Source organism: Giraffa tippelskirchi, chromosome 11 (assembly GCF_054371585.1).
Source record: "Giraffa tippelskirchi isolate mGirTip1 chromosome 11, T2T-mGirTip1v1.2.pri, whole genome shotgun sequence".
Classification (NCBI taxonomy): Eukaryota; Metazoa; Chordata; class Mammalia; order Artiodactyla; family Giraffidae; genus Giraffa; species Giraffa tippelskirchi.
In genome coordinates this window covers 76,832,804-76,860,280 of record NC_137285.1, presented here as the reverse complement: position 1 = coordinate 76,860,280, position 27,477 = coordinate 76,832,804, and the positions used below count along the sequence as shown (strand labels likewise).

Below are 27,477 nucleotides of genomic sequence, written 5' to 3'. Positions count from 1 at the left end.
TGACGTTCCTGCTCCCCTCAGGGCAGAGCCGCCGGCCTGAGAATGAGGGCGCTGCTGAGCCCAGGGGCTGGGATGGCCCGTTGCTGCTGTGGTCCCAGAGCTCCACCCGAGACCTGAGGGAAGCCGTCTGCCCGTGAGTCCTCTCCCGCTTGTCTGTCAGCTTGTTTGAAGCATGCTGGTTTTCTGCCCGGCTGGCTAAGGCGAGTCCCTGGAAATGCAAGGGTGTGGGTTTTGGCAGACTTCAGGGAAGACATGCCAGATGAGCCTGGGAGACTCCAGCTTAAGCTGGATTCAGGAGATATCTCTTCGGGCCAGCTAGTAATTGTAGGATAAGCCTAATGAGTCTTCACAGGATGAAGAGAGTAACGTGCCAAGGTAGCAATTGATGTCCTCATTCGAGAGGATGAAGCTGGTGCTCAGAGAAGGGGGGAACTTGGCCACAGCAAGGAGGTGTGCACCCAGACAGAACCCCCCAGATCCGGCCATTGGAGCTCAGGGAGGCCACTGGTGTGGCTTGTCCCTGTGGCAGGGCCCGAGGCAGGCAGCCCACCCTGATTCCTGCGGGGGCCTGACTTGGGAAGTGCCATCTGGTAGCTTTGAGACTCACCAAACCAAATTGCACTGGAGATAGGAGGGACACCTTCCTTCATCCACCCCCCACCCCCGCCGGATTCCCACATACCCTGACCCCTTTCTCTCGATTTCGGAGCCATTTCCAGAGTCCCGCTCATATGACCTCATTTGAAGTGCACTGTGGACGGGCTGCCATCTGCAGCTGCTACCACAGCAGCCAAGGGCTTTAGCTCCCGACTACCTCCCTTCCTTTGGAACTTGGGGGCCCTCTACTCCCCACTTGCACACCACAGACCTTTGCTGAGGATTGTGGGGACCCTCACTCAGTTTGCAGCACGTTGTAGCCATCCCTGTCCTCCCTTGAAACTCAGCTTGTGAGCTCCTTTGGAGCAGCGTGGCCCACCTGGCTGCAACGGAAGAGACACAGCTGACAGTGAAACAACAGCTTAGATCTGAGAGCCGGAAAGCTCTGTCAAAAGGGACCTCCCTCTTCACACCGTAGAGGCTGTAGGAGCCGCCAGGCTTTCGGAACCAGTGCTGGGGCCAAAATGACTCCACAGCTGTTTTCCTTCCTGGGGAGGGTTCTGGCTCGAGTGGGAATGGCTCAAGTCTCCTAAGGTTCTGAAAGCCCACTGTGTGCAGATTCACGGTACACAGAGAGGAAAAGTTGGAGTCCTACCCTGGAGGTGGTCACAGCTCACGGATGAGCCAGGCAGGCAGGCAGGCAGGGCATGAGAACACCTGAGCTGCCTTCATGAGTGAATGGTGTGGGGGCAGAGGAAGAGAAGCCGGTCTGCTCCCTCGTGTGGTGCCCAGGGCAGGTTGTCCCCAGAGGAAACCCTTACGACGGTGAGGACTATCACTGCTGTTTCCCAAGGGGTTCCGTCGGTGCGTGTCTTCCCCGGAGCGGTCAGGCCGTCTCTCAAGTACACTGGCCATGGGCATCGCCTCTCCTTGGAACTTCCCATGTGTTTCTCTTTTTTATGGAACAGTGATTTTCTAGAGTGGTTCTGGGCCACAAGGATGTTGGGTCATTTTCTAGCCTTCTGTCATGAAGAACGCTTTCCTGGGCATGGGGGTGGTTTGTTGTTCCAGCTCCCTTTCTTGGCTTCTTTTGGGAGCTGGTGCAACAAGAGGAGCTCAGCCTCTGCCTTCTGGCTGAGATGTCACCCTTCAAACAGCAATGCCTGCCTGGAGATAATGATGGCAGTTGCCAAAAGGGCTTCGTTAGGCACATGGTATCTTGAAAGGACGTACACCGTCCTTTCAGCTATCAAAGGCTAGTTCAAATGACATAAAAATGAGAACTCTCCAATGGAGTCTTACAGTAGGTGGAGAGTCCGAAAAACACTCCTTCAGTCATTTCGCTGAGAGTCATTGATTGGGGACACCAAGAATATAGGAAGGAATGCAGAAAGAAAAGATGAAATTGTGTTCAGGATCGGGGGGAGGGATGAACAGGGCGTGCTTGCCTTGAATCCAGGCTTTGTTGGGGGGTGGGGCATAAAGATGGAACGGGTCTGAAACTACAAAGTGGTGATGGTAACACAGTATCACCAGAGTTACACAACAGTGTTCCCAGATTGCAACAATGATGAAACAGTTTACTAATCCCAACTTAACCAACAAAAATCCAGGAAACCATACAAAAAATAAAACATCACCAGAAAGGTGGAAACAAACCACATGCAAAGCAGTTCAGGGGAAAGGAACTCCATGTCCCCTGGGGGCAGACCGAGTTGCCGGCATCCACGGTGAGCAGACAGGGATGGAGGCTGCAGAGCCGACCGCTCCCCTGGACGTGGTGTTTCCGGTAAGGGCTCTGGGTCTCTGTCCAGAGCGGGGGCTCTTTCTCCCTGCAGGGCTGGGTGAGTCATCGTGGGCGTCTGGGTGTTGCGCGGGAGCCAGGGCAGGCTCTCCCTGCCGAGGCGGTGACTCTTCCTCTGCCTCGGGTTCTCTTGCTAAAGCCCGAGCAGGTAGAGGTGCACGTGGAGGTGGAGGTTCTCGCTGAGGGGGTGGGACATCAGTGCCTGGGGCTGGGGGTCCTGCAGGCACGGAGATCCGATCTGCCCGGTGTGCTGGCCAGTACCCAGCTGGCCTGGTGTCTCTGCGAGGGCAAGTCTCGCTTCTCCATCTGCCCTCGGTGGATCCCTGGGTCCTGCACCTGGAGCCACCACCTGTGTGGGGACAGGTCTGGGAAGTGGAGCCTGGTTCCAGTTGGAGGCCAGTGCTAGAGCTGGGGGAGAAGCAAAGTTTGCCCACAGGCCAGCCTTGGCATGTGCGTACCCCGGGACAGAAACGTTCCAAGAGGTTCCCAAAGAATACCCAGCGTCAGATGTCTTTTGGGACTGAAGTGTGCAAGATGGGGGGCGGGGGGTGTGAGGCCAGCGCTTGCTGCAGGCCCAGCAGCAGCTTTCGAGGACTCGTCCCTGTGTAGCTCAGCACCCCTCCCCACACACTCCCGTGCACCAGCCCCAGCGTCCTCACCTCTGTGCTGTGGCGTGCTGGGCTCCAGGTCCTCCTGGTGCCTCAGAGGCCGGGGTTCTCTGGACTCTGGGTCGGAGCCGGGTGTGCTGAGCTCCGTGGAAGCCTCAGACTGGGCCGCCGGCTGTATCCTGGGCGGTGTCTCGGCAGCAGGCCTTCCCCACCTCCGCGTCTCCCCCGGTGGGGCTGATGCCTCCGTGGGCACGCTGACCTGGAGCCTGCACTGGGCCTCACGGGCGGGCGGGTGGTGCTCCGACCCCTCCCTCTGGGAGCTGGATGGGGTGTCCCCGTCCTCGGCCTCATCACGTGGGAAGCTCTGCAACGACAGTGACCGTCAGCCAGCCATGCTGGGAGTTTTCCGAGCTGGGCCTGGCCAGTGGAGCCGCTGCTTCTGCCTGCTCGAACTTCTCTTCCCAGAAGGGTCAGAGACGTGTGTCTGCTCAGATCCCCACCCGGGAGGAAAGAGACCCATCTGAGGGTGTGAGGTCAGCCTGGCCGGTCGGCGCTGCCCACACTCTCCCCATCCCGCCCAGCCTGCTCTCCCCTGGGGTGTGGGCACAACTTGTCCACAGGCTTCTGACCCCACATCCGCCTGGGCTTCCTTGAGGGAGACACAGCCCGAGAAACCCGCATCCCCACACACAGGCAAAGGACCCGGTGTTTCCGGGTGGCATGGGAGAGGTGGCCTGGCCCGGCCTGGGGCTCCCCGTGTTACCTTTCTGTTTCTCCGGGCAAAGGGCCAGAGGCCTCTCGGGGGTGTCCTGAGCCAACGTCGACAGGGTGCCCACGCACACTGCCTGTGAGCTCTCCTGAGGCCCCGGCCTCTGGGCAGGGGCAAACAGCAGAACATCTTGGCAGCAAGTGATCTGGCTGGGGGCTCCTCTCCGCTCTGGAGGCCTGGATACCCGGATTGCGGGTTCTGTTGGGTTCTGTTGCCGGCAGGTGACATCATTTCCTGGGGTTCGTGCTGAGGTCCCTTCCTCAAAACTTCCCAAGGGAATCTCTGGGTTTCTGACTGCTCGACCACCCCCCTTAGGCCATGTGCAGGCACAATGACACCCACACGGCCCAGCCCACAGCCCTGGGGAGGCCTGGGTTCAGCCAGGGCCTGAGCTCCGAGGACCATGCTGCTCTCAGACCAGGCTCCTTCTTCTCATAAGTGGTGTGGCCCTGGACAAGCATATGCCCCTCAGGGTTGCCCCAGTCTCTCCATCTGCAGAGTGGGGGTCATTCTCCCATCTGCTTCCTAGGTCTGTCGGCCTACGAGCAGCTCCATGCCTTTCCACCTGGGGCCGATATCACGTGGAGCTCGTGCGCTGAGACTTCAGAAAGAAAGATTCCATCCAGGGCTGACACAGCACAGAATGGGGCAGAACGAGGCCTGGATGCGCCGTGGAACCCAGGAAAAGGCACTCCCCCTCCTGACTGTTTTGAGACCCCGCATCCAAGTTGGAGGACCGAAAGGAAGACTCGAAGGTCTCCCTCTCTTATAGAAAAGAGTAGCCAACTTTCTGGTCCTCTGTTTCCATTGAGATTCTGTTCAAGGGTCCCAGCTCGGCTTCTGCGGGTGGCTGAGCTTCTAATGGCTCCCTGCGTTCTTGTCTTTTCCTCTCCAAACCTTCCGTCCTTTTCCCCCTTCTGGGGTGGAAGGGCGCTGTCATTGCTTCTACCTTCGAGACAGATTGAGGAATAGTCTGGACCATCGACTCCTTTCCTCTCTTTGGTTCCGTGTCTCTCTCTGGCTGTGTCCCTCTCTTTTCCTTTCTCAATTCCGTCTGTGTCTTCCTCTTTCTCTCTCGTGTGTGGATGGATGGATGGATGCTAGGGATGCACATGTATATGATTAGATGAGGGTTATGTTTTAGGGATAGGTTAGAGGGAGAGAAAGGCTTTAGGTCAGAGTTGGTCATGGGGGAAGGGTCAAGGGTGGTGGTGGTGTTTCTTGGAATCTGAGTGCTGTGCATTCTTCGTCTCTTTCCATATGAACCCCTTCTCAGATACACCACTTGCAAGGAGTCTCTCGTGTTCCGTTTCCTATCTTTTGCATTTGTGAATGCTTAGCCTCTCTGTTGTGAATAGGTTCCATTGGATGGAAACCCAGTGGTGTACTTCGTTTACCTCTTTCCCTTACTTGAAGAGACCCATTTCGACCTCCGCCCAGCAAATGGCAAGGAGACTCTGATGTTAAGGAGCCTTTGACCTACGCTTCTTTCTAGCTATCTCATGACATCAGTCTTTAGGGTGAGGTTTTTCCCCGATATTGAGGTGGTATGAGATCAAACCCAATAGCGTTCTTCAGATGTAGCTGTCTGGTTTTCCCATGGACATTGATTGAAGAGGCTTTCTTGTTCCCATTTGGATATTCTCACCGTCTGTGTCAGAGATGAGTTGACCATGGATGCTGGGGTTTGTTTCTGGACCCTCAACTTTATTCCATCGATCTGGATCTGTGTGTGTTGTTGTATTCCCAATAGCATACTGTCCTGCTGCTGCTGCTGCGGCTAAGTCACTTCAGTCGTGTCTGACTCTGCAAGACCCCATGGCCTGTAGCCTACCAGGCTCCTCCATCCAGGACATTTTCCAGGCAAGAGTACTGGAGTGGGTCGCCATTGCCTTCTCCGATACTCTCCTGAGGATCCTAGTTTGGTCGTCTAATTTCCTTTCACACAACCTTGGATGTCCGTATCGGGGCTTTTTCGTCGGATTGTATTGACAATGTAGGCTCTTTTCTGTTTCCGTACCCCTTTTGCAATTCTTTGTTCGGTGCGAAAATGCATTGGCATTTTGGGAGGAATAGCATGGAAGCTGTGGATTGCCATGTGGGGCTGTGACATGATTTTCCCAGTAGGAATTCTTTCAAGCCCTGAGCACAGCTTCTCTTTCCAGTGATTGGTGTGGGCTTGATCTTCCTCCTTCCATCTCTCGCCGTTTTGTGAGAACAGGTCCATCCTTCCCTTCTGGGGTAGATGGACTCGTGGATATCACTTCAGTGAATGGCATTGTCAGTGGGGGTGATAATTCCCTTCTCATTGGAAGACTTTGCTGTGAGTATTAGAAATGCAAGTGACTTCTCTTCCCCTTCCTCCCTGTCCATGTCTCAGAGCCACCGGGAAACAGAGGCCTCATCCACGGTCACACAGGCCTGAGGGGGTGCAACTAGACTGTTGTTTCTTCAGGCCCTCAGTGCTGGACATCATCCGGGATACTCTGTGTGTGTCTTCCTCCGTCTGGTGTCCCTTCAGACCTTTCCCTAGTTTTCACAGGCTTGTTGTGTTGGCGTTCTTTGTCTGTTTGGAGACACATCCTTGATAAGCTTTGTGTTTCCACTCATTCGTCTCGCGATGTATGACCTGTCTTTTGCTTTTGTAATGAGGTCTTTCCCACAGTAGATATCTTTGATTTTGCAAAGTCCACTGTATTCTCTGGGTTTTTTTTGTGGACTGCCTTTTAGTTTTGTGTGTGAAGACTCAAAGCACGTGTCCGGTTTCTGCTCATTGTTCTTCTAGATTTGTGACAAGTTTTCATGGAAAGTTTGTCTAGGGATAACTGGAAGTGAACTCGGTGTAAGGTGTCAAGTCTCCATCTCCATTCATGTCATCCCCTGCAGTTTCCAATTCCCTGTTCCTGAGTGGTTTTGGAGATCTTGTGGGAAGGTTGGTTGCATTGGAGTTTGCATTTCCACCTTGATTCGATTCACACTGTTCTGCCCTCAGGGACACTGTCAAGGGGGAGTGAGGAGCAGCCTGCACTTCCAGCAGTGACCACACGGTGGGGCGAGTGCTGCTCTCCCCTCTGGGAGCCCCAGGCCACAGGCATCCCAGTGAGGAGCCAGCTCTGTGCTCAGCTGAAAGGAGTTAGTCTCTCAGGAGCCTCGGAGCCCTTGCCTTTGGATCACCCAGGGTGGGCATTTACTGGGACAGAAAAAATTGCCCTGAATTCCATGGACGGAAGAGCCTGGCTGTGTAGAGTTGGTGAGTTGCCGTGAATCAGACACAACTGAGGACACAAAAATTCAATAGATTGAAACACATTTTGGGGGTGGGGGGGAGTGAAAGTGGGTGATGTGGGTTTTTTTGTCTTATATAATAGCCAAGGGAAATCTAGTTTAAACCTAAATTCACATAGATGGGAAAGGTATAGCTCTCCGTCACCCTATTTAAAAAAAAAAAAAAACTACTAAACTTTTCTGAAAGTTTATTTAGTAGCTTCCTTGAGCAGTTTATTGTGGAGCATTTTTTTTTTCTGTGACATTGGCCTCATTAAAAATTATGGTTTGCCTTTAGTGGATAATTTTGTTCATTGGTTTCTTAGAGAACCTTGGTAATCTTTGAGTTTCCTGGGGAGTATGGTCACATGACCTGGCCCTGGCCAATCGGTGCGTTCCACCTCCCTGGCCACTGTGATTGGCTCCGGGCTGGGGCAGTGCCCAATCGGGGCCCAGGGCCGGGCCTCACGTTGGAAGCCAGGGGAAGACGAGCTCTCGTCCTGCTGGGGTAGGGGAAGGGGTGGGGCCGGGGGAGGTCAGGCTCCAGCAGTGGGAGGGGCTTGAGGTCCGCCTGCGGCAGTTGGTGACGTTCCTGCTCCCCTCAGGGCAGAGCCGCCGGCCTGAGAATGAGGGCGCTGCTGAGCCCAGGGGCTGGGATGGCCCGTTGCTGCTGTGGTCCCAGAGCTCCACCCGAGACCTGAGGGAAGCCGTCTGCCCGTGAGTCCTCTCCCGCTTGTCTGTCAGCTTGTTTGAAGCATGCTGGGTTTTCTGCCCAGCTGGCTAAGGGGAGTCCCTGGAAATGCAAGGGTGTGGGTTTTGGCAGACTTCAGGGAAGACGTGCCAGATGAGCCTGGGAGACTCCAGCTTAAGCTGGATTCAGGAGATATCTCTTCGGGCCAGCTAGTAATTGTAGGATAAGCCTAATGAGTCTTCACAGGATGAAGAGAGTAACGTGCCAAGGTAGCAATTGATGTCCTCATTCGAGAGGATGAAGCTGGTGCTCAGAGAAGGGGGGAACTTGGCCACAGCAAGGAGGTGTGCACCCAGACAGAACCCCCCAGATCCGGCCATTGGAGCTCAGGGAGGCCACTGGTGTGGCTTGTCCCTGTGGCAGGGCCCGAGGCAGGCAGCCCACCCTGATTCCTGCGGGGGCCTGACTTGGGAAGTGCCATCTGGTAGCTTTGAGACTCACCAAACCAAATTGCACTGGAGAGAGGAGGGACACCTTCCTTCATCCACCCCCCACCCCCGCCGGATTCCCACATACCCTGACCCCTTTCTCTCGATTTCGGAGCCATTTCCAGAGTCCCGCTCATATGACCTCATTTGAAGTGCACTGTGGACGGGCTGCCATCTGCAGCTGCTACCACAGCAGCCAAGGGCTTTAGCTCCCGACTACCTCCCTTCCTTTGGAACTTGGGGGCCCTCTACTCCCCACTTGCACACCACAGACCTTTGCTGAGGATTGTGGGGACCCTCACTCAGTTTGCAGCACGTTGTAGCCATCCCTGTCCTCCCTTGAAACTCAGCTTGTGAGCTCCTTTGGAGCAGCGTGGCCCACCTGGCTGCAACGGAAGAGACACAGCTGACAGTGAAACAACAGCTTAGATCTGAGAGCCGGAAAGCTCTGTCAAAAGGGACCTCCCTCTTCACACCGTAGAGGCTGTAGGAGCCGCCAGGCTTTCGGAACCAGTGCTGGGGCCAAAATGACTCCACAGCTGTTTTCCTTCCTGGGGAGGGTTCTGGCTCGAGTGGGAATGGCTCAAGTCTCCTAAGGTTCTGAAAGCCCACTGTGTGCAGATTCACGGTACACAGAGAGGAAAAGGTGGAGTCCTAGCCTGGAGGTGGTCACAGCTCACGGATGAGCCAGGCAGGCAGGCAGGCAGGGCATGAGAACACCTGAGCTGCCTTCATGAGTGAATGGTGTGGGGGCAGAGGAAGAGAAGCCGGTCTGCTCCCTCGTGTGGTGCCCAGGGCAGGTTGTCCCCAGAGGAAACCCTTACGACGGTGAGGACTATCACTGCTGTTTCCCAAGGGGTTCCGTCGGTGCGTGTCTTCCCCGGAGCGGTCAGGCCGTCTCTCAAGTACACTGGCCATGGGCATTGCCTCTCCTTGGAACTTCCCATGTGTTTCTCTTTTTTATGGAACAGTGATTTTCTAGAGTGGTTCTGGGCCACAAGGATGTTGGGTCATTTTCTAGCCTTCTGTCATGAAGAACGCTTTCCTGGGCATGGGGGTGGTTTGTTGTTCCAGCTCCCTTTCTTGGCTTCTTTTGGGAGCTGGTGCAACAAGAGGAGCTCAGCCTCTGCCTTCTGGCTGAGATGTCACCCTTCAAACAGCAATGCCTGCCTGGAGATAATGATGGCAGTTGCCAAAAGGGCTTCGTTTGGCACATGGTATCTTGAAAGGACGTACACCGTCCTTTCAGCTATCAAAGGCTAGTTCAAATGACATAAAAATGAGAACTCTCCAATGGAGTCTTACAGTAGGTGGAGAGTCCGAAAAACACTCCTTCAGTCATTTCGCTGAGAGTCATTGATTGGGGACACCAAGAATATAGGAAGGAATGCAGAAAGAAAAGATGAAATTGTGTTCAGGATCGGGGGGAGGGATGAACAGGGCGTGCTTGCCTTGAATCCAGGCTTTGTTGGGGGGTGGGGCATAAAGATGGAACGGGTCTGAAACTACAAAGTGGTGATGGTAACACAGTATCACCAGAGTTACACAACAGTGTTCCCAGATTGCAACAATGATGAAACAGTTTACTAATCCCAACTTAACCAACAAAAATCCAGGAAACCATACAAAAAATAAAACATCACCAGAAAGGTGGAAACAAACCACATGCAAAGCAGTTCAGGGGAAAGGAACTCCATGTCCCCTGGGGGCAGACCGAGTTGCCGGCATCCACGGTGAGCAGACAGGGATGGAGGCTGCAGAGCCGACCGCTCCCCTGGACGTGGTGTTTCCGGTAAGGGCTCTGGGTCTCTGTCCAGAGCGGGGGCTCTTTCTCCCTGCAGGGCTGGGTGAGTCATCGTGGGCGTCTGGGTGTTGCGCGGGAGCCAGGGCAGGCTCTCCCTGCCGAGGCGGTGACTCTTCCTCTGCCTCGGGTTCTCTTGCTAAAGCCCGAGCAGGTAGAGGTGCACGTGGAGGTGGAGGTTCTCGCTGAGGGGGTGGGACATCAGTGCCTGGGGCTGGGGGTCCTGCAGGCACGGAGATCCGATCTGCCCGGTGTGCTGGCCAGTACCCAGCTGGCCTGGTGTCTCTGCGAGGGCAAGTCTCGCTTCTCCATCTGCCCTCGGTGGATCCCTGGGTCCTGCACCTGGAGCCACCACCTGTGTGGGGACAGGTCTGGGAAGTGGAGCCTGGTTCCAGTTGGAGGCCAGTGCTAGAGCTGGGGGAGAAGCAAAGTTTGCCCACAGGCCAGCCTTGGCATGTGCGTACCCCGGGACAGAAACGTTCCAAGAGGTTCCCAAAGAATACCCAGCGTCAGATGTCTTTTGGGACTGAAGTGTGCAAGATGGGGGGCGGGGGGTGTGAGGCCAGCGCTTGCTGCAGGCCCAGCAGCAGCTTTCGAGGACTCGTCCCTGTGTAGCTCAGCACCCCTCCCCACACACTCCCGTGCACCAGCCCCAGCGTCCTCACCTCTGTGCTGTGGCGTGCTGGGCTCCAGGTCCTCCTGGTGCCTCAGAGGCCGGGGTTCTCTGGACTCTGGGTCGGATCCGGGTGTGCTGAGCTCCATGGAAGCCTCAGACTGGGCCGCCGGCTGTATCCTGGGCGGTGTCTCGGCAGCAGGCCTTCCCCACCTCCGCGTCTCCCCCGGTGGGGCTGATGCCTCCGTGGGCACGCTGACCTGGAGCCTGCACTGGGCCTCACGGGCGGGCGGGTGGTGCTCCGACCCCTCCCTCTGGGAGCTGGATGGGGTGTCCCCGTCCTCGGCCTCATCACGTGGGAAGCTCTGCAACGACAGTGACCGTCAGCCAGCCATGCTGGGAGTTTTCCGAGCTGGGCCTGGCCAGTGGAGCCGCTGCTTCTGCCTGCTCGAACTTCTCTTCCCAGAAGGGTCAGAGACGTGTGTCTGCTCAGATCCCCACCCGGGAGGAAAGAGACCCATCTGAGGGTGTGAGGTCAGCCTGGCCGGTCGGCGCTGCCCACACTCTCCCCATCCCGCCCAGCCTGCTCTCCCCTGGGGTGTGGACACAACTTGTCCACAGGCTTCTGACCCCACATCCGCCTGGGCTTCCTTGAGGGAGACACAGCCCGAGAAACCCGCATCCCCACACACAGGCAAAGGACCCGGTGTTTCCGGGTGGCATGGGAGAGGTGGCCTGGCCCGGCCTGGGGCTCCCCGTGTTACCTTTCTGTTTCTCCGGGCAAAGGGCCAGAGGCCTCTCGGGGGTGTCCTGAGCCAACGTCGACAGGGTGCCCACGCACACTGCCTGTGAGCTCTCCTGAGGCCCCGGCCTCTGGGCAGGGGCAAACAGCAGAACATCTTGGCAGCAAGTGATCTGGCTGGGGGCTCCTCTCCGCTCTGGAGGCCTGGATACCCGGATTGCGGGTTCTGTTGGGTTCTGTTGCCGGCAGGTGACATCATTTCCTGGGGTTCGTGCTGAGGTCCCTTCCTCAAAACTTCCCAAGGGAATCTCTGGGTTTCTGACTGCTCGACCACCCCCCTTAGGCCATGTGCAGGCACAATGACACCCACACGGCCCAGCCCACAGCCCTGGGGAGGCCTGGGTTCAGCCAGGGCCTGAGCTCCGAGGACCATGCTGCTCTCAGACCAGGCTCCTTCTTCTCATAAGTGGTGTGGCCCTGGACAAGCATATGCCCCTCAGGGTTGCCCCAGTCTCTCCATCTGCAGAGTGGGGGTCATTCTCCCATCTGCTTCCTAGGTCTGTCGGCCTACGAGCAGCTCCATGCCTTTCCACCTGGGGCCGATATCACGTGGAGCTCGTGCGCTGAGACTTCAGAAAGAAAGATTCCATCCAGGGCTGACACAGCACAGAATGGGGCAGAACGAGGCCTGGATGCGCCGTGGAACCCAGGAAAAGGCACTCCCCCTCCTGACTGTTTTGAGACCCCGCATCCAAGTTGGAGGACCGAAAGGAAGACTCGAAGGTCTCCCTCTCTTATAGAAAAGAGTAGCCAACTTTCTGGTCCTCTGTTTCCATTGAGATTCTGTTCAAGGGTCCCAGCTCGGCTTCTGCGGGTGGCTGAGCTTCTAATGGCTCCCTGCGTTCTTGTCTTTTCCTCTCCAAACCTTCCGTCCTTTTCCCCCTTCTGGGGTGGAAGGGCGCTGTCATTGCTTCTACCTTCGAGACAGATTGAGGAAAAGTCTGGACCATCGACTCCTTTCCTCTCTTTGGTTCCGTGTCTCTCTCTGGCTGTGTCCCTCTCTTTTCCTTTCTCAATTCCGTCTGTGTCTTCCTCTTTCTCTCTCGTGTGTGGATGGATGGATGGATGCTAGGGATGCACATGTATATGATTAGATGAGGGTTATGTTTTAGGGATAGGTTAGAGGGAGAGAAAGGCTTTAGGTCAGAGTTGGTCATGGGGGAAGGGTCAAGGGTGGTGGTGGTGTTTCTTGGAATCTGAGTGCTGTGCATTCTTCGTCTCTTTCCATATGAACCCCTTCTCAGATACACCACTTGCAAGGAGTCTCTCGTGTTCCGTTTCCTATCTTTTGCATTTGTGAATGCTTAGCTTCTCCGTTGTGAAGAGGTTCCATTGGATGGAAACCCAGTGGTGTACTTCGTTTACCTCTTTCCCTTACTTGAAGAGACCCATTTCGACCTCCGCCCAGCAAATGGCAAGGAGACTCTGATGTTAAGGAGCCTTTGACCTACGCTTCTTTCTAGCTATCTCATGACATCAGTCTTTAGGGTGAGGTTTTTCCCCGATATTGAGGTGGTATGAGATCAAACCCAATAGCGTTCTTCAGATGTAGCTGTCTGGTTTTCCCATGGACATTGATTGAAGAGGCTTTCTTGTTCCCATTTGGATATTCTCCCCGTCTGTGTCAGAGATGAGTTGACCATGGATGCTGGGGTTTGTTTCTGGACCCTCAACTTTATTCCATCGATCTGGATCTGTGTGTGTTGTTGTATTCCCAATAGCATACTGTCCTGCTGCTGCTGCTGCGGCTAAGTCACTTCAGTCGTGTCTGACTCTGCATGACCCCGTGGCCTGCAGCCTACCAGGCTCCTCCGTCCAGGACATTTTCCAGGCAAGAGTACTGGAGTGGGTCGCCATTGCCTCCTCCGATACTCTCCTGAGGATCCTAGTTTGGTCGTCTAATTTCCTTTCACACAACCTTGGATGTCCGTATCGGGGCTTTTTCGTCGGATTGTATTGACAATGTAGGCTCTTTTCTGTTTCCGTACCCCTTTTGCAATTCTTTGTTCGGTGCGAAAATGCATTGGCATTTTGGGAGGAATAGCATGGAAGCTGTGGATTGCCATGTGGGGCTGTGACATGATTTTCCCAATAGGAATTCTTTCAAGCCCTGAGCACAGCTTCTCTTTCCAGTGATTGGTGTGGGCTTGATCTTCCTCCTTCCATCTCTCGCCGTTTTGTGAGAACAGGTCCATCCTTCCCTTCTGGGGTAGATGGACTCGTGGATATCACTTCAGTGAATGGCATTGTCAGTGGGGGTGATAATTCCCTTCTCATTGGAAGACTTTGCTGTGAGTATTAGAAACGCAAGTGACTTCTCTTCCCCTTCCTCCCTGTCCATGTCTCAGAGCCACCGGGAAACAGAGGCCTCATCCACGGTCACACAGGCCTGAGGGGGTGCAACTAGACTGTTGTTTCTTCAGGCCCTCAGTGCTGGACATCATCCGGGATACTCTGTGTGTGTCTTCCTCCGTCTGGTGTCCCTTCAGACCTTTCCCTAGTTTTCACAGGCTTGTTGTGTTGGCGTTCTTTGTCTGTTTGGAGACACATCCTTGATAAGCTTTGTGTTTCCACTCATTCGTCTCGCGATGTATGACCTGTCTTTTGCTTTTGTAATGAGGTCTTTCCCACAGTAGATATCTTTGATTTTGCAAAGTCCACTGTATTCTCTGGGTTTTTTTTGTGGACTGCCTTTTAGTTTTGTGTGTGAAGACTCAAAGCACGTGTCCGGTTTCTGCTCATTGTTCTTCTAGATTTGTGACAAGTTTTCATGGAAAGTTTGTCTAGGGATAACTGGAAGTGAACTCGGTGTAAGGTGTCAAGTCTCCATCTCCATTCATGTCATCCCCTGCAGTTTCCAATTCCCTGTTCCTGAGTGGTTTTGGAGACCTTGTGGAAGGTTGGTTGCATTGGAGTTTGCATTTCCACCTTGATTCGATTCACACTGTTCTGCCCTCAGGGACACTGTCAAGGGGGAGTGAGGAGCAGCCTGCATTTCCAGCAGTGACCACACGGTGGGGCGAGTGCTGCTCTCCCCTCTGGGAGCCCCAGGCCACAGGCATCCCAGTGAGGAGCCAGCTCTGTGCTCAGCTGAAAGGAGTTAGTCTCTCAGGAGCCTCGGAGCCCTTGCCTTTGGATCACCCAGGGTGGGCATTTACTGGGACAGAAAAAATTGCCCTGAATTCCATGGACGGAAGAGCCTGGCTGTGTAGAGTTGGTGAGTTGCCGTGAATCAGACACAACTGAGGACACAAAAATTCAATAGATTGAAACACATTTTGGGGGTGGGGGGGAGTGAAAGTGGGTGATGTGGGTTTTTTTGTCTTATATAATAGCCAAGGGAAATCTAGTTTAAACCTAAATTCACATAGATGGGAAAGGTATAGCTCTCCGTCACCCTATTTTAAAAAAAACAAAACTACTAAACTTTTCTGAAAGTTTATTTAGTAGCTTCCTTGAGCAGTTTATTGTGGAGCATTTTTTTTTTTTCTGTGACATTGGCCTCATTAAAAATTATGGTTTGCCTTTAGTGGATAATTTTGTTCATTGGTTTCTTAGAGAACCTTGGTAATCTTTGAGTTTCCTGGGGAGTATGGTCACATGACCTGGCCCTGGCCAATCGGTGCGTTCCACCTCCCTGGCCACTGTGATTGGCTCCGGGCTGGGGCAGTGCCCAATCGGGGCCCAGGGCCGGGCCTCACGTTGGAAGCCAGGGGAAGACGAGCTCTCGTCCTGCTGGGGTAGGGGAAGGGGTGGGGCCGGGGGAGGTCAGGCTCCAGCAGTGGGAGGGGCTTGAGGTCCGCCTGCGGCAGTTGGTGACGTTCCTGCTCCCCTCAGGGCAGAGCCGCCGGCCTGAGAATGAGGGTGCTGCTGAGCCCAGGGGCTGGGATGGCCCGTTGCTGCTGTGGTCCCAGAGCTCCACCAGAGACCTGAGGGAAGCCGTCTGCCCGTGAGTCCTCTCCCGCTTGTCTGTCAGCTTGTTTGAAGCATGCTGGGTTTTCTGCCCAGCTGGCTAAGGGGAGTCCCTGGAAATGCAAGGGTGTGGGTTTTGGCAGACTTCAGGGAAGACATGCCAGATGAGCCTGGGAGACTCCAGCTTAAGCTGGATTCAGGAGATATCTCTTCGGGCCAGCTAGTAATTGTAGGATAAGCCTAATGAGTCTTCACAGGATGAAGAGAGTAACGTGCCAAGGTAGCAATTGATGTCCTCATTCGAGAGGATGAAGCTGGTGCTCAGAGAAGGGGGGAACTTGGCCACAGCAAGGAGGTGTGCACCCAGACAGAACCCCCCAGATCCGGCCATTGGAGCTCAGGGAGGCCACTGGTGTGGCTTGTCCCTGTGGCAGGGCCCGAGGCAGGCAGCCCACCCTGATTCCTGCGGGGGCCTGACTTGGGAAGTGCCATCTGGTAGCTTTGAGACTCACCAAACCAAATTGCACTGGAGAGAGGAGGGACACCTTCCTTCATCCACCCCCCACCCCCGCCGGATTCCCACATACCCTGACCCCTTTCTCTCGATTTCGGAGCCATTTCCAGAGTCCCGCTCATATGACCTCATTTGAAGTGCACTGTGGACGGGCTGCCATCTGCAGCTGCTACCACAGCAGCCAAGGGCTTTAGCTCCCGACTACCTCCCTTCCTTTGGAACTTGGGGGCCCTCTACTCCCCACTTGCACACCACAGACCTTTGCTGAGGATTGTGGGGACCCTCACTCAGTTTGCAGCACGTTGTAGCCATCCCTGTCCTCCCTTGAAACTCAGCTTGTGAGCTCCTTTGGAGCAGCGTGGCCCACCTGGCTGCAACGGAAGAGACACAGCTGACAGTGAAACAACAGCTTAGATCTGAGAGCCGGAAAGCTCTGTCAAAAGGGACCTCCCTCTTCACACCGTAGAGGCTGTAGGAGCCGCCAGGCTTTCGGAACCAGTGCTGGGGCCAAAATGACTCCACAGCTGTTTTCCTTCCTGGGGAGGGTTCTGGCTCGAGTGGGAATGGCTCAAGTCTCCTAAGGTTCTGAAAGCCCACTGTGTGCAGATTCACGGTACACAGAGAGGAAAAGGTGGAGTCCTAGCCTGGAGGTGGTCACAGCTCACGGATGAGCCAGGCAGGCAGGCAGGCAGGGCATGAGAACACCTGAGCTGCCTTCATGAGTGAATGGTGTGGGGGCAGAGGAAGAGAAGCCGGTCTGCTCCCTCGTGTGGTGCCCAGGGCAGGTTGTCCCCAGAGGAAACCCTTACGACGGTGAGGACTATCACTGCTGTTTCCCAAGGGGTTCCGTCGGTGCGTGTCTTCCCCGGAGCGGTCAGGCCGTCTCTCAAGTACACTGGCCATGGGCATCGCCTCTCCTTGGAACTTCCCATGTGTTTCTCTTTTTTATGGAACAGTGATTTTCTAGAGTGGTTCTGGGCCACAAGGATGTTGGGTCATTTTCTAGCCTTCTGTCATGAAGAACGCTTTCCTGGGCATGGGGGTGGTTTGTTGTTCCAGCTCCCTTTCTTGGCTTCTTTTGGGAGCTGGTGCAACAAGAGGAGCTCAGCCTCTGCCTTCTGGCTGAGATGTCACCCTTCAAACAGCAATGCCTGCCTGGAGATAATGATGGCAGTTGCCAAAAGGGCTTCGTTAGGCACATGGTATCTTGAAAGTACGTACACCGTCCTTTCAGCTATCAAAGGCTAGTTCAAATGACATAAAAATGAGAACTCTCCAATGGAGTCTTACAGTAGGTGGAGAGTCCGAAAAACACTCCTTCAGTCATTTCGCTGAGAGTCATTGATTGGGGACACCAAGAATATAGGAAGGAATGCAGAAAGAAAAGATGAAATTGTGTTCAGGATCGGGGGGAGGGATGAACAGGGCGTGCTTGCCTTGAATCCAGGCTTTGTTGGGGGGTGGGGCATAAAGATGGAACGGGTCTGAAACTACAAAGTGGTGATGGTAACACAGTATCACCAGAGTTACACAACAGTGTTCCCAGATTGCAACAATGATGAAACAGTTTACTAATCCCAACTTAACCAACAAAAATCCAGGAAACCATACAAAAAATAAAACATCACCAGAAAGGTGGAAACAAACCACATGCAAAGCAGTTCAGGGGAAAGGAACTCCATGTCCCCTGGGGGCAGACCGAGTTGCCGGCATCCACGGTGAGCAGACAGGGATGGAGGCTGCAGAGCCGACCGCTCCCCTGGACGTGGTGTTTCCGGTAAGGGCTCTGGGTCTCTGTCCAGAGCGGGGGCTCTTTCTCCCTGCAGGGCTGGGTGAGTCATCGTGGGCGTCTGGGTGTTGCGCGGGAGCCAGGGCAGGCTCTCCCTGCCGAGGCGGTGACTCTTCCTCTGCCTCGGGTTCTCTTGCTAAAGCCCGAGCAGGTAGAGGTGCACGTGGAGGTGGAGGTTCTCGCTGAGGGGGTGGGACATCAGTGCCTGGGGCTGGGGGTCCTGCAGGCACGGAGATCCGATCTGCCCGGTGTGCTGGCCAGTACCCAGCTGGCCTGGTGTCTCTGCGAGGGCAAGTCTCGCTTCTCCATCTGCCCTCGGTGGATCCCTGGGTCCTGCACCTGGAGCCACCACCTGTGTGGGGACAGGTCTGGGAAGTGGAGCCTGGTTCCAGTTGGAGGCCAGTGCTAGAGCTGGGGGAGAAGCAAAGTTTGCCCACAGGCCAGCCTTGGCATGTGCGTACCCCGGGACAGAAACCTTCCAAGAGGTTCCCAAAGAATACCCAGCGTCAGATGTCTTTTGGGACTGAAGTGTGCAAGATGGGGGGCGGGGGGTGTGAGGCCAGCGCTTGCTGCAGGCCCAGCAGCAGCTTTCGAGGACTCGTCCCTGTGTAGCTCAGCACCCCTCCCCACACACTCCCGTGCACCAGCCCCAGCGTCCTCACCTCTGTGCTGTGGCGTGCTGGGCTCCAGGTCCTCCTGGTGCCTCAGAGGCCGGGGTTCTCTGGACTCTGGGTCGGAGCCGGGTGTGCTGAGCTCCGTGGAAGCCTCAGACTGGGCCGCCGGCTGTATCCTGGGCGGTGTCTCGGCAGCAGGCCTTCCCCACCTCCGCGTCTCCCCCGGTGGGGCTGATGCCTCCGTGGGCACGCTGACCTGGAGCCTGCACTGGGCCTCACGGGCGGGCGGGTGGTGCTCCGACCCCTCCCTCTGGGAGCTGGATGGGGTGTCCCCGTCCTCGGCCTCATCACGTGGGAAGCTCTGCAACGACAGTGACCGTCAGCCAGCCATGCTGGGAGTTTTCCGAGCTGGGCCTGGCCAGTGGAGCCGCTGCTTCTGCCTGCTCGAACTTCTCTTCCCAGAAGGGTCAGAGACGTGTGTCTGCTCAGATCCCCACCCGGGAGGAAAGAGACCCATCTGAGGGTGTGAGGTCAGCCTGGCCGGTCGGCGCTGCCCACACTCTCCCCATCCCGCCCAGCCTGCTCTCCCCTGGGGTGTGGACACAACTTGTCCACAGGCTTCTGACCCCACATCCGCCTGGGCTTCCTTGAGGGAGACACAGCCCGAGAAACCCGCATCCCCACACACAGGCAAAGGACCCGGTGTTTCCGGGTGGCATGGGAGAGGTGGCCTGGCCCGGCCTGGGGCTCCCCGTGTTACCTTTCTGTTTCTCCGGGCAAAGGGCCAGAGGCCTCTCGGGGGTGTCCTGAGCCAACGTCGACAGGGTGCCCACGCACACTGCCTGTGAGCTCTCCTGAGGCCCCGGCCTCTGGGCAGGGGCAAACAGCAGAACATCTTGGCAGCAAGTGATCTGGCTGGGGGCTCCTCTCCGCTCTGGAGGCCTGGATACCCGGATTGCGGGTTCTGTTGGGTTCTGTTGCCGGCAGGTGACATCATTTCCTGGGGTTCGTGCTGAGGTCCCTTCCTCAAAACTTCCCAAGGGAATCTCTGGGTTTCTGACTGCTCGACCACCCCCCTTAGGCCATGTGCAGGCACAATGACACCCACACGGCCCAGCCCACAGCCCTGGGGAGGCCTGGGTTCAGCCAGGGCCTGAGCTCCGAGGACCATGCTGCTCTCAGACCAGGCTCCTTCTTCTCATAAGTGGTGTGGCCCTGGACAAGCATATGCCCCTCAGGGTTGCCCCAGTCTCTCCATCTGCAGAGTGGGGGTCATTCTCCCATCTGCTTCCTAGGTCTGTCGGCCTACGAGCAGCTCCATGCCTTTCCACCTGGGGCCGATATCACGTGGAGCTCGTGCGCTGAGACTTCAGAAAGAAAGATTCCATCCAGGGCTGACACAGCACAGAATGGGGCAGAACGAGGCCTGGATGCGCCGTGGAACCCAGGAAAAGGCACTCCCCCTCCTGACTGTTTTGAGACCCCGCATCCAAGTTGGAGGACCGAAAGGAAGACTCGAAGGTCTCCCTCTCTTATAGAAAAGAGTAGCCAACTTTCTGGTCCTCTGTTTCCATTGAGATTCTGTTCAAGGGTCCCAGCTCGGCTTCTGCGGGTGGCTGAGCTTCTAATGGCTCCCTGCGTTCTTGTCTTTTCCTCTCCAAACCTTCCGTCCTTTTCCCCCTTCTGGGGTGGAAGGGCGCTGTCATTGCTTCTACCTTCGAGACAGATTGAGGAATAGTCTGGACCATCGACTCCTTTCCTCTCTTTGGTTCCGTGTCTCTCTCTGGCTGTGTCCCTCTCTTTTCCTTTCTCAATTCCGTCTGTGTCTTCCTCTTTCTCTCTCGTGTGTGGATGGATGGATGGATGCTAGGGATGCACATGTATATGATTAGATGAGGGTTATGTTTTAGGGATAGGTTAGAGGGAGAGAAAGGCTTTAGGTCAGAGTTGGTCATGGGGGAAGGGTCAAGGGTGGTGGTGGTGTTTCTTGGAATCTGAGTGCTGTGCATTCTTCGTCTCTTTCCATATGAACCCCTTCTCAGATACACCACTTGCAAGGAGTCTCTCGTGTTCCGTTTCCTATCTTTTGCATTTGTGAATGCTTAGCTTCTCCGTTGTGAAGAGGTTCCATTGGATGGAAACCCAGTGGTGTACTTCGTTTACCTCTTTCCCTTACTTGAAGAGACCCATTTCGACCTCCGCCCAGCAAATGGCAAGGAGACTCTGATGTTAAGGAGCCTTTGACCTACGCTTCTTTCTAGCTATCTCATGACATCAGTCTTTAGGGTGAGGTTTTTCCCCGATATTGAGGTGGTATGAGATCAAACCCAATAGCGTTCTTCAGATGTAGCTGTCTGGTTTTCCCATGGACATTGATTGAAGAGGCTTTCTTGTTCCCATTTGGATATTCTCCCCGTCTGTGTCAGAGATGAGTTGACCATGGATGCTGGGGTTTGTTTCTGGACCCTCAACTTTATTCCATCGATCTGGATCTGTGTGTGTTGTTGTATTCCCAATAGCATACTGTCCTGCTGCTGCTGCTGCGGCTAAGTCACTTCAGTCGTGTCTGACTCTGCATGACCCCGTGGCCTGCAGCCTACCAGGCTCCTCCGTCCAGGACATTTTCCAGGCAAGAGTACTGGAGTGGGTCGCCATTGCCTCCTCCGATACTCTCCTGAGGATCCTAGTTTGGTCGTCTAATTTCCTTTCACACAACCTTGGATGTCCGTATCGGGGCTTTTTCGTCGGATTGTATTGACAATGTAGGCTCTTTTCTGTTTCCGTACCCCTTTTGCAATTCTTTGTTCGGTGCGAAAATGCATTGGCATTTGGGGAGGAATAGCATGGAAGCTGTGGATTGCCATGTGGGGCTGTGACATGATTTTCCCAATAGGAATTCTTTCAAGCCCTGAGCACAGCTTCTCTTTCCAGTGATTGGTGTGGGCTTGATCTTCCTCCTTCCATCTCTCGCCGTTTTGTGAGAACAGGTCCATCCTTCCCTTCTGGGGTAGATGGACTCGTGGATATCACTTCAGTGAATGGCATTGTCAGTGGGGGTGATAATTCCCTTCTCATTGGAAGACTTTGCTGTGAGTATTAGAAATGCAAGTGACTTCTCTTCCCCTTCCTCCCTGTCCATGTCTCAGAGCCACCGGGAAACAGAGGCCTCATCCACGGTCACACAGGCCTGAGGGGGTGCAACTAGACTGTTGTTTCTTCAGGCCCTCAGTGCTGGACATCATCCGGGATACTCTGTGTGTGTCTTCCTCCGTCTGGTGTCCCTTCAGACCTTTCCCTAGTTTTCACAGGCTTGTTGTGTTGGCGTTCTTTGTCTGTTTGGAGACACATCCTTGATAAGCTTTGTGTTTCCACTCATTCGTCTCGCGATGTATGACCTGTCTTTTGCTTTTGTAATGAGGTCTTTCCCACAGTAGATATCTTTGATTTTGCAAAGTCCACTGTATTCTCTGGGTTTTTTTTGTGGACTGCCTTTTAGTTTTGTGTGTGAAGACTCAAAGCACGTGTCCGGTTTCTGCTCATTGTTCTTCTAGATTTGTGACAAGTTTTCATGGAAAGTTTGTCTAGGGATAACTGGAAGTGAACTCGGTGTAAGGTGTCAAGTCTCCATCTCCATTCATGTCATCCCCTGCAGTTTCCAATTCCCTGTTCCTGAGTGGTTTTGGAGACCTTGTGGAAGGTTGGTTGCATTGGAGTTTGCATTTCCACCTTGATTCGATTCACACTGTTCTGCCCTCAGGGACACTGTCAAGGGGGAGTGAGGAGCAGCCTGCATTTCCAGCAGTGACCACACGGTGGGGCGAGTGCTGCTCTCCCCTCTGGGAGCCCCAGGCCACAGGCATCCCAGTGAGGAGCCAGCTCTGTGCTCAGCTGAAAGGAGTTAGTCTCTCAGGAGCCTCGGAGCCCTTGCCTTTGGATCACCCAGGGTGGGCATTTACTGGGACAGAAAAAATTGCCCTGAATTCCATGGACGGAAGAGCCTGGCTGTGTAGAGTTGGTGAGTTGCCGTGAATCAGACACAACTGAGGACACAAAAATTCAATAGATTGAAACACATTTTGGGGGTGGGGGGGAGTGAAAGTGGGTGATGTGGGTTTTTTTGTCTTATATAATAGCCAAGGGAAATCTAGTTTAAACCTAAATTCACATAGATGGGAAAGGTATAGCTCTCCGTCACCCTATTTTAAAAAAAACAAAACTACTAAACTTTTCTGAAAGTTTATTTAGTAGCTTCCTTGAGCAGTTTATTGTGGAGCATTTTTTTTTTTCTGTGACATTGGCCTCATTAAAAATTATGGTTTGCCTTTAGTGGATAATTTTGTTCATTGGTTTCTTAGAGAACCTTGGTAATCTTTGAGTTTCCTGGGGAGTATGGTCACATGACCTGGCCCTGGCCAATCGGTGCGTTCCACCTCCCTGGCCACTGTGATTGGCTCCGGGCTGGGGCAGTGCCCAATCGGGGCCCAGGGCCGGGCCTCACGTTGGAAGCCAGGGGAAGACGAGCTCTCGTCCTGCTGGGGTAGGGGAAGGGGTGGGGCCGGGGGAGGTCAGGCTCCAGCAGTGGGAGGGGCTTGAGGTCCGCCTGCGGCAGTTGGTGACGTTCCTGCTCCCCTCAGGGCAGAGCCGCCGGCCTGAGAATGAGGGTGCTGCTGAGCCCAGGGGCTGGGATGGCCCGTTGCTGCTGTGGTCCCAGAGCTCCACCCGAGACCTGAGGGAAGCCGTCTGCCCGTGAGTCCTCTCCCGCTTGTCTGTCAGCTTGTTTGAAGCATGCTGGGTTTTCTGCCCAGCTGGCTAAGGGGAGTCCCTGGAAATGCAAGGGTGTGGGTTTTGGCAGACTTCAGGGAAGACATGCCAGATGAGCCTGGGAGACTCCAGCTTAAGCTGGATTCAGGAGATATCTCTTCGGGCCAGCTAGTAATTGTAGGATAAGCCTAATGAGTCTTCACAGGATGAAGAGAGTAACGTGCCAAGGTAGCAATTGATGTCCTCATTCGAGAGGATGAAGCTGGTGCTCAGAGAAGGGGGGAACTTGGCCACAGCAAGGAGGTGTGCACCCAGACAGAACCCCCCAGATCCGGCCATTGGAGCTCAGGGAGGCCACTGGTGTGGCTTGTCCCTGTGGCAGGGCCCGAGGCAGGCAGCCCACCCTGATTCCTGCGGGGGCCTGACTTGGGAAGTGCCATCTGGTAGCTTTGAGACTCACCAAACCAAATTGCACTGGAGATAGGAGGGACACCTTCCTTCATCCACCCCCCACCCCCGCCGGATTCCCACATACCCTGACCCCTTTCTCTCGATTTCGGAGCCATTTCCAGAGTCCCGCTCATATGACCTCATTTGAAGTGCACTGTGGACGGGCTGCCATCTGCAGCTGCTACCACAGCAGCCAAGGGCTTTAGCTCCCGACTACCTCCCTTCCTTTGGAACTTGGGGGCCCTCTACTCCCCACTTGCACACCACAGACCTTTGCTGAGGATTGTGGGGACCCTCACTCAGTTTGCAGCACGTTGTAGCCATCCCTGTCCTCCCTTGAAACTCAGCTTGTGAGCTCCTTTGGAGCAGCGTGGCCCACCTGGCTGCAACGGAAGAGACACAGCTGACAGTGAAACAACAGCTTAGATCTGAGAGCCGGAAAGCTCTGTCAAAAGGGACCTCCCTCTTCACACCGTAGAGGCTGTAGGAGCCGCCAGGCTTTCGGAACCAGTGCTGGGGCCAAAATGACTCCACAGCTGTTTTCCTTCCTGGGGAGGGTTCTGGCTCGAGCGGGAATGGCTCAAGTCTCCTAAGGTTCTGAAAGCCCACTGTGTGCAGATTCACGGTACACAGAGAGGAAAAGGTGGAGTCCTACCCTGGAGGTGGTCACAGCTCACGGATGAGCCAGGCAGGCAGGCAGGCAGGGCATGAGAACACCTGAGCTGCCTTCATGAGTGAATGGTGTGGGGGCAGAGGAAGAGAAGCCGGTCTGCTCCCTCGTGTGGTGCCCAGGGCAGGTTGTCCCCAGAGGAAACCCTTACGACGGTGAGGACTATCACTGCTGTTTCCCAAGGGGTTCCGTCGGTGCGTGTCTTCCCCGGAGCGGTCAGGCCGTCTCTCAAGTACACTGGCCATGGGCATTGCCTCTCCTTGGAACTTCCCATGTGTTTCTCTTTTTTATGGAACAGTGATTTTCTAGAGTGGTTCTGGGCCACAAGGATGTTGGGTCATTTTCTAGCCTTCTGTCATGAAGAACGCTTTCCTGGGCATGGGGGTGGTTTGTTGTTCCAGCTCCCTTTCTTGGCTTCTTTTGGGAGCTGGTGCAACAAGAGGAGCTCAGCCTCTGCCTTCTGGCTGAGATGTCACCCTTCAAACAGCAATGCCTGCCTGGAGATAATGATGGCAGTTGCCAAAAGGGCTTCGTTTGGCACATGGTATCTTGAAAGGACGTACACCGTCCTTTCAGCTATCAAAGGCTAGTTCAAATGACATAAAAATGAGAACTCTCCAATGGAGTCTTACAGTAGGTGGAGAGTCCGAAAAACACTCCTTCAGTCATTTCGCTGAGAGTCATTGATTGGGGACACCAAGAATATAGGAAGGAATGCAGAAAGAAAAGATGAAATTGTGTTCAGGATCGGGGGGAGGGATGAACAGGGCGTGCTTGCCTTGAATCCAGGCTTTGTTGGGGGGTGGGGCATAAAGATGGAACGGGTCTGAAACTACAAAGTGGTGATGGTAACACAGTATCACCAGAGTTACACAACAGTGTTCCCAGATTGCAACAATGATGAAACAGTTTACTAATCCCAACTTAACCAACAAAAATCCAGGAAACCATACAAAAAATAAAACATCACCAGAAAGGTGGAAACAAACCACATGCAAAGCAGTTCAGGGGAAAGGAACTCCATGTCCCCTGGGGGCAGACCGAGTTGCCGGCATCCACGGTGAGCAGACAGGGATGGAGGCTGCAGAGCCGACCGCTCCCCTGGACGTGGTGTTTCCGGTAAGGGCTCTGGGTCTCTGTCCAGAGCGGGGGCTCTTTCTCCCTGCAGGGCTGGGTGAGTCATCGTGGGCGTCTGGGTGTTGCGCGGGAGCCAGGGCAGGCTCTCCCTGCCGAGGCGGTGACTCTTCCTCTGCCTCGGGTTCTCTTGCTAAAGCCCGAGCAGGTAGAGGTGCACGTGGAGGTGGAGGTTCTCGCTGAGGGGGTGGGACATCAGTGCCTGGGGCTGGGGGTCCTGCAGGCACGGAGATCCGATCTGCCCGGTGTGCTGGCCAGTACCCAGCTGGCCTGGTGTCTCTGCGAGGGCAAGTCTCGCTTCTCCATCTGCCCTCGGTGGATCCCTGGGTCCTGCACCTGGAGCCACCACCTGTGTGGGGACAGGTCTGGGAAGTGGAGCCTGGTTCCAGTTGGAGGCCAGTGCTAGAGCTGGGGGAGAAGCAAAGTTTGCCCACAGGCCAGCCTTGGCATGTGCGTACCCCGGGACAGAAACGTTCCAAGAGGTTCCCAAAGAATACCCAGCGTCAGATGTCTTTTGGGACTGAAGTGTGCAAGATGGGGGGCGGGGGGTGTGAGGCCAGCGCTTGCTGCAGGCCCAGCAGCAGCTTTCGAGGACTCGTCCCTGTGTAGCTCAGCACCCCTCCCCACACACTCCCGTGCACCAGCCCCAGCGTCCTCACCTCTGTGCTGTGGCGTGCTGGGCTCCAGGTCCTCCTGGTGCCTCAGAGGCCGGGGTTCTCTGGACTCTGGGTCGGAGCCGGGTGTGCTGAGCTCCGTGGAAGCCTCAGACTGGGCCGCCGGCTGTATCCTGGGCGGTGTCTCGGCAGCAGGCCTTCCCCACCTCCGCGTCTCCCCCGGTGGGGCTGATGCCTCCGTGGGCACGCTGACCTGGAGCCTGCACTGGGCCTCACGGGCGGGCGGGTGGTGCTCCGACCCCTCCCTCTGGGAGCTGGATGGGGTGTCCCCGTCCTCGGCCTCATCACGTGGGAAGCTCTGCAACGACAGTGACCGTCAGCCAGCCATGCTGGGAGTTTTCCGAGCTGGGCCTGGCCAGTGGAGCCGCTGCTTCTGCCTGCTCGAACTTCTCTTCCCAGAAGGGTCAGAGACGTGTGTCTGCTCAGATCCCCACCCGGGAGGAAAGAGACCCATCTGAGGGTGTGAGGTCAGCCTGGCCGGTCGGCGCTGCCCACACTCTCCCCATCCCGCCCAGCCTGCTCTCCCCTGGGGTGTGGGCACAACTTGTCCACAGGCTTCTGACCCCACATCCGCCTGGGCTTCCTTGAGGGAGACACAGCCCGAGAAACCCGCATCCCCACACACAGGCAAAGGACCCGGTGTTTCCGGGTGGCATGGGAGAGGTGGCCTGGCCCGGCCTGGGGCTCCCCGTGTTACCTTTCTGTTTCTCCGGGCAAAGGGCCAGAGGCCTCTCGGGGGTGTCCTGAGCCAACGTCGACAGGGTGCCCACGCACACTGCCTGTGAGCTCTCCTGAGGCCCCGGCCTCTGGGCAGGGGCAAACAGCAGAACATCTTGGCAGCAAGTGATCTGGCTGGGGGCTCCTCTCCGCTCTGGAGGCCTGGATACCCGGATTGCGGGTTCTGTTGGGTTCTGTTGCCGGCAGGTGACATCATTTCCTGGGGTTCGTGCTGAGGTCCCTTCCTCAAAACTTCCCAAGGGAATCTCTGGGTTTCTGACTGCTCGACCACCCCCCTTAGGCCATGTGCAGGCACAATGACACCCACACGGCCCAGCCCACAGCCCTGGGGAGGCCTGGGTTCAGCCAGGGCCTGAGCTCCGAGGACCATGCTGCTCTCAGACCAGGCTCCTTCTTCTCATAAGTGGTGTGGCCCTGGACAAGCATATGCCCCTCAGGGTTGCCCCAGTCTCTCCATCTGCAGAGTGGGGGTCATTCTCCCATCTGCTTCCTAGGTCTGTCGGCCTACGAGCAGCTCCATGCCTTTCCACCTGGGGCCGATATCACGTGGAGCTCGTGCGCTGAGACTTCAGAAAGAAAGATTCCATCCAGGGCTGACACAGCACAGAATGGGGCAGAACGAGGCCTGGATGCGCCGTGGAACCCAGGAAAAGGCACTCCCCCTCCTGACTGTTTTGAGACCCCGCATCCAAGTTGGAGGACCGAAAGGAAGACTCGAAGGTCTCCCTCTCTTATAGAAAAGAGTAGCCAACTTTCTGGTCCTCTGTTTCCATTGAGATTCTGT

General features: G+C 55.4%; 4 protein-coding genes and 4 long non-coding RNA genes across 10 annotated transcripts in view; 3 read left to right on the top strand and 5 right to left on the bottom strand.

Moving 5' to 3' along the window:
* The window catches only part of LOC145527590 (uncharacterized), a 123,839-nt gene that overhangs the window by 51,234 nt on the left and 45,128 nt on the right, over positions 1–27,477 (bottom strand). The gene's annotated exons all lie outside the window — the stretch shown is intronic.
* Positions 194–9,858, top strand: LOC145527632 (uncharacterized). The gene is made up of 3 exons (XR_014069799.1): positions 194–4,533; positions 6,771–7,028; positions 7,648–9,858. It is a non-coding gene; the product is annotated as an uncharacterized LOC145527632 (long non-coding RNA).
* Positions 2,157–4,183, bottom strand: LOC145527552 (uncharacterized). The gene is made up of 3 exons (XM_081545654.1): positions 3,773–4,183; positions 3,061–3,373; positions 2,157–2,809 (listed from the first exon to the last, which is right to left on the bottom strand). Exons 1-3 carry the CDS (start codon positions 4,181–4,183, stop codon positions 2,535–2,537), a joined length of 999 nt encoding a protein of 332 aa, XP_081401780.1. The 3' UTR covers positions 2,157–2,534.
* Positions 9,788–13,428, bottom strand: LOC145527671 (uncharacterized). The gene is made up of 2 exons (XR_014069844.1): positions 10,688–13,428; positions 9,788–10,436 (listed from the first exon to the last, which is right to left on the bottom strand). It is a non-coding gene; the product is annotated as an uncharacterized LOC145527671 (long non-coding RNA).
* Positions 11,935–17,460, top strand: LOC145527666 (uncharacterized). Its single transcript, XR_014069838.1, has 3 exons — positions 11,935–12,160; positions 14,397–14,654; positions 15,275–17,460. It is a non-coding gene; the product is annotated as an uncharacterized LOC145527666 (long non-coding RNA).
* Positions 17,411–19,212, bottom strand: LOC145527580 (uncharacterized). Of its 2 annotated transcripts, none has more exons than XM_081545690.1 (3): positions 19,027–19,212; positions 18,315–18,627; positions 17,411–18,063 (listed from the first exon to the last, which is right to left on the bottom strand). In XM_081545690.1, the coding sequence occupies exons 1-3, from the start codon at positions 19,159–19,161 to the stop codon at positions 17,789–17,791; spliced, it is 723 nt and encodes a 240-aa protein (XP_081401816.1). In that variant the 5' UTR covers positions 19,162–19,212; the 3' UTR covers positions 17,411–17,788. The 2 variants fall into 2 exon arrangements, with proteins under 2 accessions (XP_081401816.1, XP_081401815.1); XM_081545689.1 differs by having other exon boundaries at positions 17,411–18,004.
* Positions 18,376–25,111, top strand: LOC145527630 (uncharacterized). Its single transcript, XR_014069797.1, has 3 exons — positions 18,376–19,787; positions 22,024–22,281; positions 22,901–25,111. It is a non-coding gene; the product is annotated as an uncharacterized LOC145527630 (long non-coding RNA).
* LOC145527496 (uncharacterized) lies at positions 25,037–27,477 on the bottom strand. 2 transcript variants are annotated; one of them, XM_081545574.1, is made up of 3 exons: positions 26,653–27,477; positions 25,941–26,253; positions 25,037–25,689 (listed from the first exon to the last, which is right to left on the bottom strand). In XM_081545574.1, exons 1-3 carry the CDS (start codon positions 27,061–27,063, stop codon positions 25,415–25,417), a joined length of 999 nt encoding a protein of 332 aa, XP_081401700.1. In that variant the 5' UTR covers positions 27,064–27,477; the 3' UTR covers positions 25,037–25,414. The 2 variants fall into 2 exon arrangements, with proteins under 2 accessions (XP_081401700.1, XP_081401699.1); XM_081545573.1 differs by having other exon boundaries at positions 25,037–25,630.